Source organism: Tamandua tetradactyla, chromosome 2 (assembly GCF_023851605.1).
Source record: "Tamandua tetradactyla isolate mTamTet1 chromosome 2, mTamTet1.pri, whole genome shotgun sequence".
Lineage (NCBI taxonomy): Eukaryota > Metazoa > Chordata > Mammalia > Pilosa > Myrmecophagidae > Tamandua > Tamandua tetradactyla.
Window position 1 is genome coordinate 158481472 of NC_135328.1, and position 24475 is coordinate 158505946.

Here is a 24475-nt window from a genome sequence, read left to right on the forward strand (position 1 = left end):
TTCTATGGTTGTTACTTTGAGAGTAGAAACCGCAAGCTGGGGTTGGAACTGTGGCTATGGCATGAAGCTATATGGAACCCTCACTTTTCTCACCTTAGCATCACTCTCATACCTTCTTCTTAGCTGTAATCTTCACATTATCACAGTTACTAAAGATTGTGGAAAATATTCACGTTTTAACTATAGATTTTAGTTAAAGAATACTTTCACATGTCTATCTTTATTGAAGCCTTACCGCTTTCTAAATTCATCATTCTCTTTAACAGGTAAGGTAATTGTCACCAGTAAGGTTAAGAGCTTTACTGACTTTAGAAACCTTGCTTCATTCTGTGACATTTACGTTATCATCTTTGTTTTGTAGATAGGAAAATAGTCACTAGATTAAGAGATTTACCCAGGGACATTCAGCTAGTGACCTGAATTTGAACCCACATTTTCTGCTCCAGAGATCATGCTTTATTTTCTGTAATGCCTTGGCTCTGTATTAGCCCTCACTGAGCAAATTTTAAGTTTCTGTATGCTTTACTTTCCAGCTAGCAAAGCTAACCTTATTCCTTCTATGCTGCCACCCACCTGGGATCAAAAAGTATTTCCATTATTCATTACTCAAAAAAAAAAAAAAAAAGAAAAAGGAATCTTCACTTTAGGATTGGTGGGAGATACGCTTCTGAAAGCCTTACCTGAAACTCAATTTTATAAAGTCATAATTAAAAGTGAGATTTTTAGGTACAATATATTCTAATTTGTTCAGCCCACAAGCATTTATTCTGAGTTTACTATATGCTAAGTAAGTGCATATAAGTGCTATTGTGCATTTTGGTTAAAAGTAAAAAAAATATGAAATAAAATAATTATGTTGGTAGGCTAATTTATGATATAATACTATATAACAAACCACAGAAAAGGAACCGATTTAATTTGCCTCGGGGTGAGGGAGGACTTCTCAGATGAGGTAACATTTGAGCTGGGTTTTGAAAGATGAAGAGATTATAGAGAGAGCTTTACAGGAAACAACATTTGCAAAGACACGGGATGTAAAAGAGCATGTGCATAAGTTGAAACAACAATGGACAATTTAGCCTATGGTGTAAGAAGGAGAATAGCAGAAGATGAAGCTGGCTGAAGAGGTAGACTGTGATTGGACTGTAAAAGGTTTTGAATGTCTTTCTATAGAGTTTGGACTCTATACCCGTAGACATCAAAATCCATAAAACTTTAAGTCGAGTAGTGTTGTCATATTTATATTTCAGGAAGATAATATTGGAGAAATAGTGAAAAATGTTTTAGAATGGAGAAAGACTGGTGACGGAATAAGCTGAAAGGAGTTTGATGCAGTAGTCCTGTCCTGAATGATAGTGCACTACAATTTCATGTTATTCATTCTAGTAATCACACCTTTCCATAACACAAGTGAAAACCATAGTATGCCCATAAGGCCTCTGAGCTGTTGAATAAAAATAATTTGATCTAACTCTTTTTAGATGATGGATGGCTAGCTGAATAAATTAGGCTCATAATAAGAAAGTAACACTGCGTGGTGATGATTAGAGTGTATCCCAAGCCTTCTGACTTAGTCCTTGCATTTTCATATATGTTCTCTTTAAGAGAACAGGTCTGTCTGTCTGTCTCTCTCTCTCTCTCTCTCTCTCTGCTTTTTAATAAACTTTTAAAAAGTTGAGAGGAAGAGGGATAAGCACTATTCTTTAGAACATTTTATTCTGTAGTAATTTTGAATGGTCAGTTTTTTTTAGTATTGGTTTAATGAATGATTATTTTCTTTGCTGTGATATATGTCAGGTGGGCTGCCATGTTATATAGTGTAAGTTAATTTTTGAGTTTCTGTAGCATATAACATGTTGATACCTATAGTATGCATTTTTTTTGCCTTCAAAATAAAACTAGATAATAAAGTTGTGTAAAACTATGTAATAAAGCTGCATAGTGGCTCTGGTTTGTGAACATTTGTTTCCTGCCAGGAGCTGATTTTCTTTGGCCACTGCTACTCCTAATCTGTTACCACCAAATGTCATAGAGAACCTTTTCGATATGAGGCTGAAGTTTTACACATTTGCAAATTTAGTTTTTATTATTTGCTATTATACTTCAGTGTAAAGGTTTTTTTTTTTTTTTAAGCTTTATTCTTAAAACAGCTTTGAGATGTTTATTAATGTAACAGATGTTTTCACTGTTGGCTTAGGTTTAACATTCTCAGGGTTATTATTCTGCCACCTCTTATCTATCTGCTTTACAGCTTCCAAATTTTTGTGGCTATTTTCTTGTTCTATTGGGTTGGTGACTTTTTTAAAAACCCTTTTTTTTAGTGTGGGATCTTCGAGTGAGAGGAATGAAGTGGGTATGTCAAACTCATTGTCTTTAACTGAAAATTCTTTTATATTTTAGCATTCAAATACTTTTTTATCTTCACATTATATGCACTTCAACCATCTTAGTATTAAGATTTAGGTATGTTTTATCACTTAATATAAGGTATAAAAATTACAGTGTTTGTAAGGAATTTGGATATTTTCAATTAAAATACTGCCTTTATTTTAAAAAAAATTCTTTATAATAGCTGCTATGAAAGTAATATAGATAGCATATCAAATTCCTTTTATAACCTTTTTAAATCTTTTTTCATGGTTATGAAAATTAGTGATAATACTTTATATGGTTTCTTTAATTTGCTTAAATAAGTAAAGTTGTTTATGGTCATTGAAATTTTATAAGAACAGAGTAGATAATGTAAATCATAGAAGTGAGAAACTTAATATGTTCAAAGAATTAATGTTGAGTGTGATACTTTGTTATACAAATTTTCCTTCAGAATTAAATAAAGGAAATTTTGAGGAGGGATGAATACAGTTTGTTAAGAGCTAAAAATTTCTTTCAGGAAACTTTTCTTTTTAGAAATATTTCAAATTCTCTTTAGGCCATAACTACTGGGCTTTATTTCCTTTCATTGATTTATTTCTCAATATACCAGTGCTGCTTTAGCTGGAAGCCTTTTGCCACTATAAAAGCTTTATTTTTCTAATACTGTTTTGTCTTTTTGTAACTGTTAGCATCCATGATTTTTTTAATGCAGTAACTAACATATTTTGCTTTGCCTGTGAGTAGCATTAAACAATTATGGATTTTAAAGCTACAGCTCTTTTGGAAGCAGTTAACAGAATAAACACTCTCTTTTCATAGAGGTATTTGTTTTGGAATGTAAGTTTTTTGTTAATATGGGATTAACTACATTATTTTAATTTCCTAGATTGCTCAAAGCAGATTCATGAAATGGGTTGGCATTGAACAATGGGAACTTATTAGCTTATAGTTTGAGGCTGTGAGAATGTCCAAATCCAGATATCATTAAGACAGTGCTTTTATCTCAAAGACAAGCTGCCAGTGATCCCTGGCACCTCTGCCACATGGCAAGGCACATGGCACTGTTTGCTGGTCTCTCCGTTCTCTTCTGGGTTTCAGTGATCTCAGCTTCTTGCTTTCCTGGCTTTCTCTCTCCCACTATCTCTCTCTCTCTCTATTTCTTCCATTCATAGTGGACTCCAGTATTAGGATTAAGTCCCATCCTGAATGAGGTGGGTCATTCCTTAACTGAAGTAGTCTTATCAAAAGATACTACTTACAATGGGTTTATACTATCATAAACAGGATTCACTTAGATTTAAGAATATTTTTTTCTGGGGTATATTCAGCTCCAAACCATCATATTCCACACTCAAAACCCCCAAAAGACATATTCTTTCCATGTACAAAACATCCCATCACAACATCCCAAAAGTGTAAAATTATTTCAGTAACAATGTGAAGTAAAAGTCTCATCAAAATCAGTGATAAATGTGGTCTGTTTTGGGGTACAATTCCTGTCTATATGTAGACCTGCGAAAGCTAGAGGAAAAAAATTACCTGTTTCTAGTACACAAAGGGAGGACAAGCATAGGATAAATATTCCCATTCCCATAGAGAGAAATTGGGAAAAAAACAGAGGTCACAGGTCCCAAACAATTCTGAAACCCTACAGGGCATACGCTATTAGATTTCAAGTTCCGAGTTATCTGTGGAACAATGTATTATCATTCAGGCCTGATGGAGCAGTAGCCCAACCCTTTCCTGTGATCTCCCCAGACACTTGGTGAAGACTCCACACTCTTAAAGCATTCAGGTGATGGCTAGGCTCACTGCAGTCCTCGGGACACAGGATAAACCCTCTCAGAATACTAGAGTGATGGCCAAACTCCACAGTCTCCAGGGCACAGGTTCAACCTTCTCAGAACAGTGGGGTAGTGGCCAGACTCTCCACAATCCCCAGGAAATATGCTTCACCCTCACTGAGGACTGGGGAGGCTGAACTCTTCTGAACAATGGAGCAGAAGGTCTACCCTGTCAGAGTGCTGGGATAGTCTTCTTCTGCACACACGTGGATAGGGGTCCACTCTCTTTGCCCAAGAAGATGTCTTCAGACCTCAGTTTTCATGGTCCTGCCCTTGAAGTGATTTTTCCTTCAATCTGTCCCCTTTAATCTAAGCTGATGGTGGTTCCATGTATACAGATCTTGCAAAAAAAAAATTGTTAGTTTTGCATGTAGTACACAGGGGGTCCAAAACCATCAGGCAGTAGGATTTTCCACAGGTCCTTCCTGGATGACTGCAGGATAACCTCCAACCCTGACTTACACTGAAATTGCTGACTGGATCCATGTTCAGTTAAACCCTCACATGGAGCACTATTCTCTGGGGACTCACTTTTCAGAAGCTCAGAATTTTCCAGACCATCAGTTTCTGGTTTTTTGTACTTAGGTACTGTGTTCATCCTGGGGCATTAGAGAAGGCTCTCCAGAAGAGGGAATAGCTGAGCTAAGTTTTAAAAGATTATTAGGAACTAGCTAGATGATAGGGGAGAGTGGGGGACAGATGACTCAGGGCCAAAAATAGTCTAGCATGTATAAAAGCAGATATAAATATGCAAATATGAGTGTGTGGCACATGGGAAGAGAATTTCAGGTAGTTTGGCTGTAACACAGGGAAAAAGAAGTAGCAAGAGATGAGGCTAGGTTATGTGATACTGTATTAAAGAATTTGGATTTATGCTGTCTAAAATTCTTAATTATAATAATGATTATAGAAGTGGTAGAACAAGTAGTAGTAGCAAAAGTAGCACCGGGATGTAGACACAAAATTTATATTTTGCGTTTTCTAATGCAACTTATGTGGACAGCTTAATTAAACACCATAGTACATGGAACCTTGAGTAGGGCATGAAATTTTGTAGGTTGGTCCAGAGTGATATCCCATAAATTCCATAGTGATCTGAACTGTGAATAAAAAAGTATTTGCAAAGTCCCCTTGGGGGGCAATGGTGCGAAAGGGTGAAAATTCAACTTCCCCAAGTGGAGAATTCTTGATATTCTCACAAGCAGTGGGGACAACCAAACCAGTAGGCTGAGCATCCAGTCTTGGGGTTTGTTTATATGAAACTTAACCCTGCAAAGTATAGGTTAAGCCTACTTAAAATTAGGCCTAAGAGTCATTCCCAAGAGAACCTCTTTTGTTGCTCAGATGTGACCTCTCTCTCTCTCAGCCAACGCAACAAGCAAACTCATTGTCCTCCCCCTATCTACATGGGACATGACTCCCAGGGGTGTGGACCTTCCTGGCAATGTGGGACAGAGCTCCTAGAATGAGCTGGAACTCAGCATCAAGGAATTGAAAAAAACTGCTCGACCAAAAAGGGGGAAAGCAAAATGAGACAAAATAAAGTGTCAATGGCTGAGAGATTCCAAACAGAGTTGAGAGGTTATCCTGGAGGTTATTCTTATGCATTATATAGATGTCACCTTTTTAGTTAAGATGTTTTGGAGAGGCTGGAGGGAACTGCCTGAAAATGTAGAGCTGTGTTCCAGAGGTCATGTTTCTTGAAGATGATTGTATGATAGAGCTTTCGCAGTGTGACTGTGTGATTGTGAAAACCTTGTGTCTGATGCTCCTTTTATTTACCTTATTGACAGACGGGTAGAACATATGAATTAAAAATAAATAAATGATGGGGGAACAAATGTTAAAATAAATTTAGTAGATTGAAATGCTAGTGATCAGTGAAAGGGAGGGGTAAGGGATATGGTATGTATCAATTTTTTTTCTGTTTTTCTTTTTCTGAATTAATGCAAGTGTTCTAAGAAATTATCATGATGATGAATATGCAACTATGTGATGATATTGTAAATTACTGATTATATATGTAGAATGGAATCATATGGTAAGAATGCTTGTGTTTGTATGTTGGTATGTTTAATAAATAAAATTTTTAAAAAAAGTAGCTCCAGGATGTAGAGAAATTGGAATTCTTCTGCATTGTTGGTGGGAATGTAAAATGGTATAGCTGCTGTGGAAAACAGCTCAACAGTTTCTTAAAAAGTTAAACTTAGAATTACCATATGGTGGGCCACGGTGGCTCAGCAGGCAAGAATGCTTGCTTGCCATGCCAGAGGACCCGGGTTCGATTTCCGGTGCCTGCCCATGTAAAAAAAAAAAAAAGAGAATTACCATATGACCAGCAGTTACGCTTCTGGGTATGTCCCCAAAAGAATTGAAAGTAGGGATTCGAACATATTTCTACACAATATTCGTAGCAGCATTATTCAAAATAGCCAAAAGGTGGAAACCATCAAAGTGTCTATCAGCAGATGGATGAGTGAACAGAATGTGTCTACAAACATTTTGGAAGAGGGCGCAACAAAGGAAAAGACCATAATGTGATTGCTTTTTCTTAATAGACTAGCAGTTAATTAAAGACCTAACTTTTGTGAACCATTCTTCATACTCTTTTTATAAACAAATTGAAAGAAGCGATAGTCTGTGATACTTCCAAATTTACCCTAAATAGGAGGGATGCATTTAAAACATAATAATATACTGAGTGAGTGGATTAAATCTCAGCAGACACATTTCCTTGGGCAACTGTGATAAAATCAACTAATGAAAAAAATAAAATAGATTATATATAAGATAATGGATAAAATGAATAGTGGCTTTAAGAAACACAAAAGCTGAGATTGATCCATTCATTCAACAAATACTGAGCATCTACTATATGCCAGGCACCATTCTAGGCACTAAGGACTCAGAAAACAGATAAAGTCCCTGCCCTCGTGGGACTTCCATGAGACAGGTAAAAAAGAAATGTAAAACGTTAGGTAGGTGATAAGTTTTGAAGAAACTTCTGCTAAGAGCAAAATTTTGTAACATCTCTAAATTTTAATATTGTTATGAGTTATTTCCAAAATGTGTTATCCCAGCACTTAGAACATTACTCTGCTATATGTCTAATACTAAGAAGAGGGGGGAAAAATCATCTAATGTACCTACATATTTCAGTCATATTTATGTATTTCCAAATTGTATGCGGGAGGTGATCTCATCTGCTCTTGTGATTTCAGCTGGCATCTGATTATAGTTAATACTTTGGAGCTACCCTTTCACGAAGAGTCTTGTTTCATACCATTTCAGTAGCTCAGATGGATGTCTTGAAAGCAACTCGAAGTTAAATATAGAAGAGAAATTACTCATCTTCCCTACCCTCCCTCCCGATCTGCCTATTCTGATTTCAACATCTTGGGGTTATATCTTTGTCCTAGATTCTGTGTTCTACTATTATCTTTTATCTTAACTCTTAGGCTGGGATCTAAGAGTGTATATAGGGCCCAGCACAGAAATGTTGATTTTTATTAACGAGCGAATAAACATGCTATGCTTTTAGAAAGAAAAAAAAAAGTATGCTTTAGTAAAAAAAAAAAAAGTATAGGATAAATTCAGGGTAATTGGTTACTAATAAAATTTTGCAATTTTATGACAAGATCAGTGTTTTTTCCTGATTACTCTGCTATGGGTGTGACCATATTTATGTGAACTCTTTACTGTAAATGTACATTAAAATTTGGATCAATTAATGTATTAAGTCTAAATAGGTAAATAATTTTAGGCTAAAAGATATACTATACTGAGGTACTGAGATTTTATTAAAAATTTGTTTCCTTATGTAGCTTCTTGTAAGACATTTAATAAGATTACGTTTTTTTCTCTGTTCCTAATATTTATTAAATAATTTAAGAAATTATTTTGTGGCTTTTCTGTATAAAAGTTCCTTCAGATGTTTCTCATATTTTCAGATGAAATTATTTTAAAGTGTTAAAGTTTATGTTCTTGAATAAAGAATTTGTGGTATATATAATGGTTTATTAGGAAATGGGAATGTTAATATTTTTAAGATTTTTCAGGTTATAAGTGATTTTGCTTTCTTTTCTAGGCTTGTTAAAATTTTGCACTGTAGGATTTTGTGGAATTGGGAGCTTAATTGATTTCATTCTTATTTCAATGCAGGTAAGTTAGTTAAGCAATCTAAATGATGAACTAATTTTACATTGAAATTTGAATTCTGTAAACTTCTGGTATATTTTAAATTTAAAATGTATTACGAAGTAGGTAGGAATGCTTGTTTCAGATTTTTCTTCAGATACTGGATCTAACTGATCACAGTCATATTTCCAAGTAGCATTTCTCAAATGGTGCTCTACCAATTAGTTCCAGGAGACATAAGAAATTCATACAAAAGGATTGCATGCTCAAATGTGATTTGCAAATGTGAGTTCAACTGAGTTAAAGAAGTTTATTTGCTGGATAACATCTCAGAATCATGATCTTTTTTTTTTTTTTCAGAATCATAATCTTTATTATATGTATTATAGATCTCTAAAAGAGGTTGTGGTTATTTTATTTCTCAAACTTACTTTTTTTTTTCCTTGATAATCACAGCCGCCTGGTTAGTAACTATAGTAGGACACTGATGTTGGAGGCCAAAACAAGATTTTCTTTTGCACTCGGTAGGCACTCTATATTGCATTTCCTAGGTTGCAAGTTACAGAAACTGAAATCCAAGTAACTTAAGCCCCAAAGGAAAAAAGGAATATATGGGCTCTGTGTAGAAAACCTAGGGATGCGGCTAGCATTGGGCAAGAGCAGATCCTTATAATCAAATGATATGTTCAGGACTTCCCATATAGTCAGCTCTGCTTCTCTGTGCTACCCTCATTCTTTCCTGCTGCAGTGGGTGTTGGGCAGGCATAATTTGTGAAGTGCTGTCCTAAGCATTTAAAAGTGCCAGCAGATGTTTTCTATTAGATTATATTGAACTGGCTGCAATTAACTCATGAGGGTTCTTAAATTAGAGAAAGATGAATTTATCACTTTTGGTTGCAAAGTAGCATTTCAGCAAGCATTTACGAAGCACCTAATGTCTTCAGCAAGTTTGTCACTATGCATTTAGATCATCATCATTTTTGCTCTGCTTTCTCAACCAGTATTTCACTCTTCCGTTCTGTCTGCTTAATATTATAGGTATACTTTAAAAGAAACTTAAAATCTAGAAGAAAAAATGTGCAGGATACCATGCTGAAAAAAGGAGGCAGCATATGGGCCAGGGTACCAGAATTAAAAAAGGAAAATACTTGGTTTTAAAGTTGGAATTCTCCTGTCTTCACTCACAAACATATTCCTAACCAAATATCCTGCCTTTTCTTGTGGTGGAACAGGCAAACAGGCATGAAGAGGCTAAGTTCTTTATGCACATATGCTTGGAAATGGTGTCTTACTTTAATTGAGGATACAAGGAATTTAATGTATTATTGGGATTCTTCAAGTTAAGATATCCAGAATTAATTCTCTTTGAAGTCAAACTATTTAGTAAATATCTTGAATCTTGGTTCTTACTTTTGTGAAATTTTCATTGCTTTGTAGCTTTATTTTTATCAAATTATTGAGCCAATTCAATTCAGACACTGCCTTCTGCTATATGTATGCTTGAACGTCTCAGAACGTGTAGTACTTTTCTTAAATATCTCTGTGATTAAGACACTACCATGTGATGAAATTTTTGAAGTAGAATTTAAAGTGTTTAAATGTCCACAGTAAATTTCCCTAACTAGAACATTTTAGCAGGTATGGCCAGTTTTAGACTGCTTTGAATTTGGGAAGAAAATCAGTTTTCAGAATGTAGCCAAAAAGACATATGACCTTATTTTATGCGTCATTTAATGTATGTAATAAATGATACTGATTATATCAATTTTATTTTATTTTTTATTAGAGAATTTGTGGCTTTATAAAAATATATATACAAAAGGAGAATTTCCATATACCATCCTATTGTTACCACTTTGCATTGGTGTAAGTACATTCGTTCCATTTATGAAAGCACATTTTTATAATTGTAATATTAACTATAGTCCATGATTCAACATAGCATTCACTGTTAGTGTTGCGCTATTCCATGGATTTTTTTTATTAATTTTTATTCTAGTACCATATATACAGTTTAAAATTTCCTCCTTTTAACCACATTAAAATATATAATTCAGTACTGTTAATTGCATTTACAATGTTGTGCTACTATCACCACTATCCATTCATTACTAAAACTTTTCCATTGTCCCAAATAGGAATATTTAAAGCCTTAACTCACTTTTCCCTGCTCATGCCCCATCTGTTGGTAATCTGTATTCTAGATCTTGACTGTATGAGATTGCTTATTTTAATTATTTCCTATTATTGGGATCACACAATATTTGTCCTTTTGTTTCTGGCTTATTTTATTCAATATGGTGTCTTCAAGGTTGAACTATGTTAATCCAGTTTCCTCTATTCTTAAAAATATGCAAATATGAATGATGAATAGATTTATAATATGGAACAGTTCATAGAATTAATTCAGTTCTGTTGTGCATTAAACAAAAGTCTAAATCAGTGATATACATGTAGTATAAAGTCTTCTCTGTTACTTTTGGATGTAACTACTATATATGTATAGTTATTCATAAGGTAGTTCTAAAGATTTTGAAACACTTTTTCTTTTGTGCTTGTATATTTTTGTGTACATCATGAAAATATGAGAAATATGAGAGTGTTTTGATTACAGTTAAACCTCTTTCTTCAGTCACACAATCTAGACATTTTAATTATACCAAAACCACTGATGTGTACACTGCCTAAAAAAAAAGAATGTTTCTTCTGTCAAGTGAAGACAAGACAATCACAAATCAGAACAATGAAGATGCATAGGGGGAAATGGAAATATGAGTTGGAATGTATAACATTAGAACAAAGTATGTGGGGGGGGTTCTTGAATTAAAAAAAGAAATCTTCACATAATGCAAGAAATCACTTTCATTCTCATTCCTCTAAAAGTTACAGAGTGGATTTCCTTAAGGGTATAATAAGTATCTAAGCAGCAAAAGTTCAAAAAAGCAACATAATCTCCAAAACAGGTATGAAATTTATAAATTGATCCAAATTTTAAAATGTTCTATTAGCTTGACACTTACTATATGCTACTCATTTTAGCACTTTAGTATATACTGCTTTGTAGTTTTTTTTAAACTTTTACTTACCAGGTTTGCTTTTTAGACATAAATTTCTTGGGGAAAAAAAAAGGAGGGGGGTTATTAATGCCTTATAGCTCCAGTCCTAAACATAGTATATGCCCTAAAAAAACTTTAGCTGATTTGAAGCTAATGCACTATACCTGTGAAAAGTGTGGCTTTGAGACAATTACAGGGAAAATGAAAAACAGAGATAGTTTTTAAAGAACCATTGCTGGATTTGGCAATAATTTCTGTATATATGATCACAAAAACAGTCCAAAAAGAGAAAAGGAATGAAATTGGATGCCTTTAAAATTAAAAATGTGCATGAAAGGACACTATCACATGAGTGAAAAGATGACCTGCAAAATGGGAAAAAAATAATTGCAAATCATATACGTGATAAGGATTTTATATTCAGAATATATAAAGAACTCCTACAAGTCAGCAACAGAAATACAGAAACCCAAATTAAATAATGGCCTCAGGGCTTAAATAGACATTTCTTCAAAAAAAGATACACAAGTGACCAAGAAGCACATGTAAAGATTCTCAACATCGTTAGTCATTAGAGAAATGCAGATTTAAACCACAGTATGATATCACTTCATTCCTAATAGGATGGATATAATTTAAAAATTTTAAAATAATAAGTGTTGGCAAGAAATATACAAGAATTAGAACCATTGTGCACTGCCGGTGAGAATGTAAAACGGGTCCAGCCACTGTGGCCTCATTGGTTTGGCAGTTGCTCAAAAATTAAAACTAGAACTATCATTTCACCCAGCAATTCTATTCTTAGGTTATTCCACCAAAAATTGAAAACAGGAACTCAAGTACTTGTATGCTATTGTTCATAATAGAAACAACCTAAGTGTCTATTAACAGATGAATGGATAAGGAAAATGTGGTATACACATACAATTGAATATTATTCTCCATAAAAAGGAATGAAGTTCTGATACATGCTGCAACATGGATGAACCTTGAAAACATTATCCTCAATAAAATAAGCCAGACAGGGCGGGCCATGGTGGCTCAGCAGGTAAGAGTGCTTTCCTGCCATGCCCGAGGACCCGGGTTCGATTCCTGGTGCCTGCCCATGTTAAAAAAAATATATATATATATATAAGCCAGACACTGAAGGACAAATATTGCATCTTCCATTTATATAAACTAGAATGTATAAATTCATCGAGACAGAAAGTAGATTAGAGGTTTCCAAGGTCTTTGGGGATGGGGATTGTAAATGGGAAGTTAGTGATTAATAGGTACAGAGTTTCTGTTTGGGTAACGAAAAATTTTGGAAATAGTTGTAATGGTTGCATAACATTGTGAATGTAATTAATGCAACTGAATTGTATACTTAAAATGATTAAATGGGCAAATTTTACATTATATATATGTTTTACTATAATAAAAAAACATACACAAGAAAAAAAAAACTTTGCTTCCTAAAGACTTTAAAGTTCTGAGCTTCACAGGGTCACTTAAAATGTAATAAATAAAAATGAAAATTGGTATGGTAAACTATGTATAGTAGATTTTATACCATCATTTAAGATTATTTTAGTGAGTGCCAATTTTAGGCATAGTAAATTGAGGGTGTTTTCCCTACAGGAATTTATAGTATATTCCAAGAGTGGTTTGAAGATAGGTTCTACTTATTACCAAAAATAAAATATATCCTTTGAAACTGTAGAGTTAACCAAAAAAAAAGGTTATCTTGATTTTTATCCCATTTAAATTTGAATTTTACTAAAAATTTAAAAAGAAAAGCACCTAAGCTTTTTGTAGAGCATAACTAAGTCTAAGGCTATTGGTTCAGTTGTGTAAGCCAGTTTGTTTTGTAAGACAACCTACACTGTTTCCCTGTGAAATACATGTTATTGATCAAATTCGGGACTAAATACATAATCACTCGAAGTCTACTAGTACTGGAAAAGTTGGTCAAAGTCGTTGGTAGTTCACCAACTATATAAGACAGCAATATATAAAAGCCTGTGAATATTTTAGAGTTATCAACTCTTTCAGATGCCTCCCTGCCCTGTATTTTTTTTTAACCCAGGTGTGATTTACTGGATAATTAAACTGGAAAATTGAGGTGACTGATAATTTGGGTAGCCCTGTTCTTGTCATGTGTCCTTAATTAAATAGATTTCACTTTGTTCACTTGTGGGCAGGTTTGTACATTGTAATTAATGGAATTTTCAAAACAAGGAGTCACAATCTTAAATTGGTTCTGAGACTAGTCCCAAAGCTGTGTTTACCTAAGGAGATTCAAAGGTGAATCTTACTCATTTCTTGTTCATTTTGGATTAATACTAAGCTTTCTTTAAATCACATGAAGTCAGGGGTTCTGAATGCATAACTTCTGGCTGTGAATTAGAATACTGATGCTTAATTAAAATGTGACTAATCAGATAGTTTTAATGACTCATCTGAAAATTAACCCCACACTGAAGTCAACAGTGGACCCAAAAATGTAGTTTGACTTTTAAGATAATAAAAACACTAAATGTGCTTTTTTTTTTTTTTTTTTTTTTAACATGGGCAGGCACCGGGAAGCGAACCCAGGTCCTCTGGCATCGCAGGCAGGCATCCCTGCCTGCTGAGCCACCGTGGCCCACCCTAAATGTACTTCTTTTGGGGAATTGGAATGAGCACAGGTTGCATCATTATCATCTAATAGCAGACAGCAGAGTCAATTTACTATTGTCCCCAGGTTAGTTAGGTAGTTCTTCAGGAGATGATTTCATCGTATCAATTTTAATATTTGCATTTTTATACAGAGAAACTCAGAAGTGGATTAGATAAATGGTGTATAAAGCATTCTTTTTTTTCTTTCTCTCCTAAATTCATTCATTGCATTTTAAGTTTATAAAATATTTATTGCGTTATCTGTGCAATATGACTACAAGGACATTTCAGAGCCTTTAAATGAGAGGCCATATCTCCTGCTAAATTTTAGGTGATAAAGTACTTACTGGTAAACATGTTTTTTTCCTTTTAATTTATTTTTTATTAGAATCCTACTTAACTATGTACAAATAAAAATCATTTTACACCAACAAAATCAAATGATATTTATAAATTATAGTCAAAACTACCATTAATAAAGTTCAAATTAGGTCAACTTTTATATAATACTAGAAGAAGAGAGTATCTTCATGACCTTGGATGGGCTAAACCTTTCTCTAACAAGATTCCCAAGTATAAACTAGTTTTAAAAAAAGAAAGAAAAACAATGGATTTGACTACATTAAAATTAAATTCTGTTTTAAAAATGATACCACAGACTAAATTAACAGTTAATGAACTGAATAAGAGGATACTAGCCCCCATCGCAATCAGAATGGTGGAGTGAAATGCTTCTGGAACTTGTCTCCCCCACAGAAGCTTTGAACAGCCGGCAAGAACTGGCAAAACATATTTTTCAGGTCCCCAGAAAACAGTTAAAAGAGCCCAATAAGTGGCAAGTGTACCAAATCAAGAATAAGGCTACTTAAAAGCAGTAGAATCTGCTGGTTCCCTGGCAGATCCCTTCCCTACCCTCACTTGCTTGGCATGCTTCCAGTGCACACCCGTGTTCCCAGTTCCAAAGCAAGCAGTGTAACCCTCTCACATACTGAGAGCATGTATGTCTGGCCCAGTCTGTCTGGTGGTGGCCTGAGGGGCTTGCTATCCAAAACAGGCCCTGCATGTAGAAGGCAGTTCACAGAGTTTTCCTACAGAAGGCTTTGGGAGAGCTGTGGGAGAGTAGTTATGTCATGCTGCTTGGCTGTAGGACATACGGTATAGTTCCTGGGAACAGTAAGGAAACTTTCTTCGAGGAGAGGGACATTCATAACTGTGTAAATGGATTCCTAGGGCCACAAGCACATACCCAAGACAAGAAACAGAAAGAATCAGGGAAGCTGCTACACTTTAGCCTGGAGCTGTTTGTTAAACTGATTGTATAATAAGCCCTGAAGGAAACCTTTTGTACCAGGTTAGTCTGCAAAGATTGGGAAAAATATTTTCTTTTTATCCTTCCTTTTTTTTCCCATTAGCTCCTAATGTTCAAGGAAATCTCTATAATGATGCTAATTGGATACAAGTTAAGGAACAGATGCCTCGGAATCTAAATTCCAGCAGTTATACATTAAAATATCAAAATATCCAGGTTCCATCAGAAGGTTACAAACATACCAAGGAACAGGAAGTGATGGTCCAGGAAAAGGAGACTAAAACATTCTAGGCCATCAATGAGACCCACCAGACCTGGAACACACCAGACAAAGACTTAAAAAAAAAAAGTGTGTGTGTGTAGGGGGGATCCTGAATATGCTCAAAGAGTGAATGGAAAACATGAAAAAAAGAGCTAAAGGAAATCAGAAAAAATGATATATGAACACAAAGACAGTACTGAGAGAGGTGGAAATTATGAAAGAGAACCTAAGAGACCTGAAGGCCACAGTAACAGAAATTAAAAGTTCCCTAGACAGATTCTACAGAGTAGACTGGAGCTGGCAGAAGAAAGAATAAGTGAACTTGAGGTTAATTCAGTTGAAATCATCGACACTGAGGAGGAGAAACAGTAATGCAGGTGAGTTAGTGGAGCGTGAGGAACTGTTGGATATCAGCAAGCATACGCATACATGCATTGTAAGAGTCTCAGGGCAGAGAGAATATTCAAATAATGACTGAAAACTTCCAGTGTTAACAAAAGATGAATATACACCTCTAAGATGCTCAGCAAACCAAAGATGAAGCAAACCTACACTGCAGCATGTGGTAATCAAAACTGTCAAAGGCCATAGAAAAGGAGAGAATTCTGACACCGCAAGAGAAGAAGCAATGTGTCACATATAAGATAGCATCAATAATATTAAGTGCTGATTTCTTATTGGAAAACATGGAGGCAAGAAGACAGTAGGATGACACTTAAAGTACTGAAAGGAAAAAACTGTCATCCAAAAATCCTTTATCTGACAAAACTCTTTCAGAAATGAGGGATAGATTGATACATTCCCAGATAGACAAAGACTGAAGGAGTTCATCACCACTAGACCAGCCCTACAGATGCTAAAGAGAGTTCTGCAGGGTGAAAGGAAAGTACACTAGATGAGAGCTAAGCCTTAGGCTAGCTTCCCTATAGCCATGGGGGTGTTTTCCGTGTTCACTCTGGCAGAACATGCATGTTGAGATTACCTTTACCTGATCTGTAACTGGTGTCAACATCCCCCAAATTCTTTCATTTATACCACACCTTCAAATAAAGTAATTTGGTACCTAAGAAAAAGTAATGTGAATTGAAATCTATATTATACAAGTAATTTCTGAAAATCAACTAGAAAATGATAGGGAGCCTAATGATTTAAAGAGGCATAGTACACTAATAGATGATTCATAGAACTGTTTCAAAATAACTAATATGTAAATAAAGACATACTCTTAGGTGTTTGCCCCAAGAAACTTCTTGTCCTGTCCACAAAGGGACATGTACAAAGATGTCTGCTGTAGCACTGTTTGTGGTAGCAGGAAGTTGGAAGCAACCTAGATGTATAAATGAACTTCTACTGTTTTAATCCAGCCAGTTTGGAGTCATTTGTTTCAGCAGCCACAGGAAAATAATACAGAGGGATAGGAAGTTCCTTCTCATGGTTTTAGGGCTTATTATGCAAGAGACATTGTTGCCTATTGTGTAAAAATTAGTAGTGTCCCTCCTCTTTCTACTCTTGTAAGATGAAGACATCTTGGTCCATTAGTTAGAGTGAAGTGTATAAGTGGTCTTTCCTCTCCCCATAGATTTCAGAAATCTGCCCCATCTTATAGAGTGGAAATACCTTATACAACCAAATTTTACTTCTGTGTATCTCTTGGCAGGAAAAGAACTTAAAATTTTAGGTTATATAGTCTATTTTCAGTGAACAAATGGACATGGGTGTATTTAACTGATATAAAATTTCCAGTGTTGGATATTTTTGAAGATTTGCAATTTATAAATAACAATACAATAATACATATTCATAATGAGAACATATTAAAATTGATACATTGTACATAGTATATAGAAGATGTTTGAAAACAGATTTTAATTTTTATAAAAAATTAATATGTTTATAGAAGGTATTCTAAAATATGGGAAAATAACAACTGAAAAAACAAGGTCTAGCTCCATTGTTTTTTTTTTTAATGTATCAAGAGTTTTATTGAGAAAGATTTTATTGTCTACAAATCATTTTATCATCTCCTTTTACAGAATTTTTCATATAAAAGATAAACTATGGGCCAAGTATAATACAAACATATCCTGGAGGGTAGCTCTTTAAAATATACTTTCCTTTTTTCAAAAGAAAAAATTTTATCCTTCAGTATTTTTTCAATAGTAAATATGTAAACCTTTTTTAAAAAATATTTTTATTGAGAAACATCCACACACATAGTCCAACCATATTATACAATCAGTGGTTCACAATATCATCATACAATTGTGTATTCTTCACCATGATGATTTTTAGAACATTTGCATCACTCCAGAGAAAGAAAGAAAAAAAAGAGCTCATATATCCCTTACCTCTTACCCCTCCCTATCATTGACCAACACTATAATCTTTGGGGTTATCATCTCTGTAGGACATAGGGGGAAAAAACAACACCTTGTAGTTTTTCTACAAGTTAACTCCTAACTTGATTGAATAGTAAAATATTTGGGCCCTAATCAATTTTTAGTTAAATAGTTACACATTTCTTGAGGTGAAATAGTTACACATTTCTTGAGGTGAGCTAATTAGAAATGCTATTAAAAGGTCATTCAATCTTAATTCCTCATATCCAAATTTTAGATAAGTTTTTCTTAACAGGAGTAAATGAGATTGTCAGGGGAGATGGGTTAGAAGAAAAAAATTATAGGATAAATGGCCCAGTCCAGTCTATATATATTCCAAATTAAGGAATATTTTGCCATATTATTAGCCTATTTTTGCTAGTGGAATTTTAACTTTACTTTGTTTCCTTAATACAGTCTCAAAACATGTAACTTCTAGTCACCCAATTTTCTATTCCTTGATATTTATGCTCAGAGTATTTTCTTCTGTGACCCTGGCCACTAAAAATATTTTAATTTTCACTGAAGTTCATAAATATTCATAGAAATGTCAAGCCAAGTCAAGCGACTACTCTGGAGGTTGCTCTTATGCAAGCTTCATTTAGACATTGCTACCTCAGAACCTGTCAACCCCCAACCAGGACCATTCCCCCCAATCCTAAAGTACACCTAGGGCAATATGTAAAATTCCACAAGGGTTCCATGCACTAGGGTAACTTTCCAGAAACTACAACTTCCAGAGGATCCCTCGTCCAGATAAGTCCTGAAACCTAGAGGGCCAGCCTCTCCAGAACATCAGATAGTTCCATCTCCCTACCCCATATTAGCGACAGACCTTTCCAATATGGAAAATTTAGAATGGCCATAGCCCAAACACCCAGAAAGAGAAGATAGAAAGATCAAAAGTGATGGTGGAGTTATACAATGCAAAATGAATATGAATGCTGAATCATTAAATTTATACCTCTTTTAGTCTCCAGTATCTTAGAACAGCTAGAAGTTAAAACCTAAAATTATAGAAATATAACCCATGTCAAACTCTGAAATATATTCTACAACTAAGTGTGGTGCTATGCTTTGAAATTTATTGCTTTTTTGTATATATGTTATTTTTCACAAAAAGGAAAAAATTGTGATGATAAATATTTAAGCCTTCTATATTAATATATATAATTAATATATATAATATTCTAGCCTCCTATATTCTGGAGCAGCTAGAAAGAAAAATCTGAGACGGTTGTATGATAGCCCTTGACAGACTCTGGGATCTGACCTGTAACTACTTGTTGAAGAGTGCTTTGAAAACTATTGCTTTTTTATTTCTTTGCTTTGTATATATGTCATACTGTACAATTTAAAAAGTTAAAAAAAAAATGTCAAGCCAAATCAATTTTGTCTTTAGAAAGTAATTCAAAATGCATAGCAACATCTGGTATGGAGTCTGGCCTGTAAGTGCTTTGTATTATTTGTATATTAACATTTATAGTTCACTAAAATAAATTCCTGTTGATGGAGATTGTATCTTACTCACTAGTATGTGTTTTATGCCTAGTACAGTGCCTGGACCTTTAAAACCTAATTCTTTTTCAAAATGAGGAATGCTCTATAGCATTGTACTTAAAACTTTGGTTGTATAACCCCTAAAAGAATTTCAAAAGAAAGTCTATACCCTCGGCACATTTTTAAGTTGACATTTACATTTTCCGTCATAAATTTAAATAATTGCAAAGGATATAATTTCTAGTTTCAAATATTGACATATGTAAATAAAATAAAAGTGTTACATGAATTTTTAAATATATCCAGCAGAATATAAATACTGTAACATTTAAAATATCTTCTGCTTAAAAAAGACATGAATAAACCCTTCTTTAACATTATAAATTTTACATTATTTCTTTTTTCTCCTTGAATTTTTATTTCTATTCCCTGTCTCCCACAGAACTGTATCTAATATATTTTTATGCTTGAATATCTTCTACTGATAACCTTATTCATTAATTTAAAATATTTAAAAATTTTTTATGATATCTGTATTGAAGCATCATAATTATCAGCAGCACACACCTGATGAAAAAGCATAAATGTTACAAATTTCAGCAAATTGTTCTTAAGCAAAAAAAGATGTTATTTGGAATGCATCTGTTAAACAAGATATAGAAGAACATATTGGAGGGGACTTGATTAAAGGAGATTTCCCTAAGAGTTATCTCTTTGTTTCACACTTCAGAAGTTTTTACACTTCAGGGTGACATCGGACTTTAAGATTAAGAGTATGCTTTGATGGCAGGCATGCTTTACTCTTGTCAAGTTGGAGAAAGGACCACAGTATAGGAGCAATGGGCAAGGAAACTAGCATGATGCCTCCATCATAGCGCAGTGTCAAGTAATTCTCATAGTACTTCTGAGAATTAAGGGTCTCAAAATTGATTCCCTTGAAATTCTGGGCCCACATACACATTGAGAAATCTTTGTGTACCCCTATGGATACAGTTTGAAGAAAGCTACCTTAAAGATTATTTTGTAGAGATTGGGTTAACTGGATTGTCACAAATGTGATTAAGTGGACAAGATGATTGTGACCGTGTGCTGTTTTTCTGCCTATTTCTTCCTTTTCAATTTCATGTAGTTGTGGTAGGACTGTCTTTTCACACAACCTTATGTTCCACAGGCATGGTTGGATACATTAACCAGGCTTGACCAATCATATTAATCCTGTTCTTCTGCATACAGTAATTTCCATAAAAACCAAGCAGATCAATCAGAGTCCTTCCTTGAAATTGTCATATAAATGGGGAAGAAAATTATTTTCCTTTCTTTCTACTGGGGGCTGCTAAAGCTGGAAAGTTGTGAATCTGGAGTTGCTGGCAGCCAGGTAAAAGAGTGCCTTATCTGCAGAATGAAGACCAGTAGAATTAAGCAGAGAGGCCATACCAAACTAAAAGAATTTTAGTCTTTGAAGCCTTTTTTCTTGCAGTTCTTTTGATCCTGTAAGCTAATCTCCTTTCCAGCTACTTGAGCCACTCAGTTACCTTTTTTTGTTTGAGTTAGTTTGTGTTTGATTTTTGTTGCTACTGAAATAATTTTTAACAATTGAGAAATGTAAGTTCAAAGTGTTTTAGAAATATCTTTTGTAAAATGAATAATTTTGAAACTTTTCTCTTCTAGATTGTTGGACCTTCAGATGGAAGTAGTTACATTATAGATTATTACGGAACCAGACTTCTTAGACTGAGTATTACTAATGAAACATTTAGAAAAACACAATTATATCCATAACTATTTTTAAAAAGAAACAGTAAGTGATATGTGTTTCTAATCTTGATTAGAATAGTATATTATTCTGTATAAAATTATGGGAATTTTAGAACCATAGGATATTTTAATGAGATATCTAGTATAAGTTTCTTACTTTGCTTATCAGGAAACTCAGGACTATATATGTCTGAAACAGCTCTTAACTCTTTGAAAAATGTTTTTATATGTGCGCATTACTCCTGCACTTCCCAATTTTGACTCTTTCCTTATAGTGAATATGGTTAAAGAACAAAGTTCACAAGAAAAACAACATCAAAGCAGCATAATATTCCATAACATGGTGTTATATGAAGGTCATGATTAAAGTATGTGTGGTAGTTCGATATACCAGATGTTTTTTTGCTTTCCATCTCTTCTAGGGTCAATGTAATTATTAAACCATATTCTTTCTCTAAACCTGAGAGTTGAAAGAATCCAAACCTTAAACTACTCATAAGAATTTGTTGTAGGCTAATGTTTGTTCCTGTTCAAGAAAATTGAGTAGCCTCAGCTTTAAGTAGGTAATACATCTAAAGAAGTTAGAGATACCATCAGTCTTCCTGGTTTAATAGGCTCTATTACTACAAGCTTTTTATTTCCATTACTGTAAGTTAGTCTATTCTGATACATGATCTTCCAATAACCCTATATTTTTTTCAGAAAGGATTTTGATAGGCTATCAGAAAAACGATTTTCTGGTATAATTCTCTGTAATAGAAGTACTATAAAACCTGTTTTGATATTGGAGTGCCAAGTATTTCTAAGATAATAGTTCACTTTGAACAATCTAGTGGTTTTCAGAGAAAGACAGGCATAGAGAAGGCTGTCTAGGTGTCTTGGCCACCACAGTATTGAGTCATTCAATTGATTCTATCTCAGATGGTGCTTCTAGAGTCCAGGAACGGAATAGACATTTGGTTCTATGCTGTTGTGGACAAATAGTTTGTGAAATATAATTTTGCCCCTAAGGAAGATATTCTCTTTCGTTCACAGTAAAATTATGGGATATGCCTTATAGGTTATTATCATGGGAGTTGAAAGTGACAGACCCTGTCAAGATCCAAGGAATGTATTCAGCTGATTGTCAACAAAATTTTTCAAATCTTTTCTTGTAAACTGTAGCGAGTCACTGAGTTTTAAAGGTAAAATCAAGCTTTTAGAGTTCCATCTGCCTCTTCCTACCACGGAAAAAATTTAGACCTAAGGAAGTTATAACTTCACACAACTAATTGGTGAGATACTGAAACTAGAATCTAGATCCTCTATGCAATAAATTCATTGGTTGTTCTCCACCTCCCACCCTACATTACCTGCCACTAACTGTATCATTTGTATAGGCATTGTCATTTTGGAATTTGTTACCCTTCCTTTGTAAGAGGGGTTGTATAGGTTCACATAGCTTTATCATTCCTACTGTGAATTGTTGTATCTCTTTCAAAAGTTTTAGATTGTCTAAAGTATGCAAATCCAATTTAAAAAGTAATGACAGTGTCTGTAGCCTGTCATACAATCATTTAAATGGGATTCCAGACTCAGATTTGAATTTTAAAACTTGAAGGACTCACTGAGAAGACTTACCTCTGCACTGTCATTTATATGATCTCTCTACAGTATAAAAAAGTGTTCCAAGAGTAAGAAAAAATGCTTTGAGTAAATGAAGTGTTAAAATATGCATCTGCAAAAATCTTATTGAACTCTTTTAAAATACTATGTTTTAATATATTTCTTCTTTTTTTTTGTTTCAGGATTTGAGCCTCCATGATTTTGATAAGCAACTCCCAGTGTGTGAATTTTCAGATTTTCCTTTTCATTCTTCACATACCACTTTATGTATGGGTTTGATTTGCTTTTGTTGTTGTTGTTGATATTTTTATTTTGTTGTTTCAGTTAAATGTGTGTTATTCTGAAATTTATTTAATAGGACTTTCTTTGAGGGCTGTATGATAATGGAGTATTTCTGAGGCTACTGTCTCTATGAGATAGCTTATTACCCTGCTGTTCTTTAAGGTTCTTTCCAGAGGCAAGTTGCCACTTGTCATTTTCACTTATGAAAAATAAAAATGTCATATTCATATGTTTTAGTCCTTTATTATTACAAGAAATGTTGAATATAGCTGTCTTCTGCATTTTGAGCCTCTAAAGCAGTTAATCCACGGTTTAAATAAATACCACTTATATTGCCTAGAGCTACAGTCTTGTGTATGACAACATACCTGTTTTTCTGCAATTTTCAGATCTGTCTTTGCCTTGGTATCCAGGGAATTAAAGATTATAAGTGAATCTGGGAAACCTTGAGGCAACATGGATACTTCTAGCATTGATTCAGGCCTCTGAAGTGTGAACTTTTTTCTTTTTTTCTTTGAGAGTAATGTATTAGCTTTCTGAAGACCAGATGCTGACTCATCTAGCTCAGTTTAGTTATATTTGAAGCTGGATGGACAAGGTGGGAACACCAAACAGATGATTAATGTCTTCCATCTGTTAGCACTGCTAAGCAGATGCTGGCACAAGTGGCTTAAGTGATGCATCAGTGTCTGAAGGAAGCAGCACCTGTACATTAGCACCCTGTGTTTCTTATTATCAGTTTTGTTTTGTTTTTAATTTTTGTTAATAAAGCCAGTCAACATACAAGCACAAACATTTTTAACGTATGAACATTCCATACTTAGTGTGCAATCAGTGGCTCACAATATCATCATGTTGTCGTATATTCATCACCATGATCATTTCTCAGAACATTTACATCACAACAGAAAAAGAAATAAAAAGAAAAAAGAAAAAACTCATATACCATAATCCTTACCCCTCCCTCTCATTGACACTAGTATTTCCTTGTACCCAATTTATTTTAACATTTGTTTCCCCTACTATTTATTTTTAATCCATATTTTTTACTCATCTGTCCATACTGTAGATAAAAGGAACATCAGAACAAGGTTCTCACAATCACACAGTTGCTTTGCAAAAGCTATATTATTGTACAAAATCATCTTAAAGAAACTTGGCTAGTGGAACACAGCTCTGAGTTTTAAGGTGGAAATATATGAAATATGTCATGCTCTTTCCTTAGTAATAGCCATACCATTTTCAAAATTCCTAGGGTCCAGGCTCCTCAAAAATAAAAAAAAATCATAATTTTTATCACTCATTTTGCTTAAATAAGTGCAGTATAGTAT

The 24475-nt window shown here is 34.1% G+C and overlaps 1 protein-coding gene across 4 annotated transcripts in view; it reads left to right on the top strand.

Moving 5' to 3' along the window:
• Positions 1 to 23371, top strand: part of TM2D1 (TM2 domain containing 1) — a 46776-nt gene extending 23405 nt beyond the window's left edge. The window contains exons 5-8 of one of the 4 annotated variants that reach the window (XR_013170881.1): positions 8305 to 8378; positions 10141 to 10220; positions 21171 to 21300; positions 23045 to 23371. Coding sequence is in view for 3 of the 4 variants with exons in the window: in XM_077149466.1 (XP_077005581.1) it covers positions 8305 to 8378; positions 10141 to 10220; positions 11238 to 11277 (194 nt within the window). In the remaining variant the exon portion in view is untranslated. Of the gene's footprint in view, positions 1 to 8304; positions 8379 to 10140; positions 10221 to 11237; positions 13948 to 21170; positions 21301 to 23044 lie in introns of those variants that run through there. The other 3 variants (XM_077149466.1, XM_077149464.1, XM_077149465.1) reach the window with 3 other exon arrangements.
• Positions 23372 to 24475: the final 1104 nt, after the last annotated feature.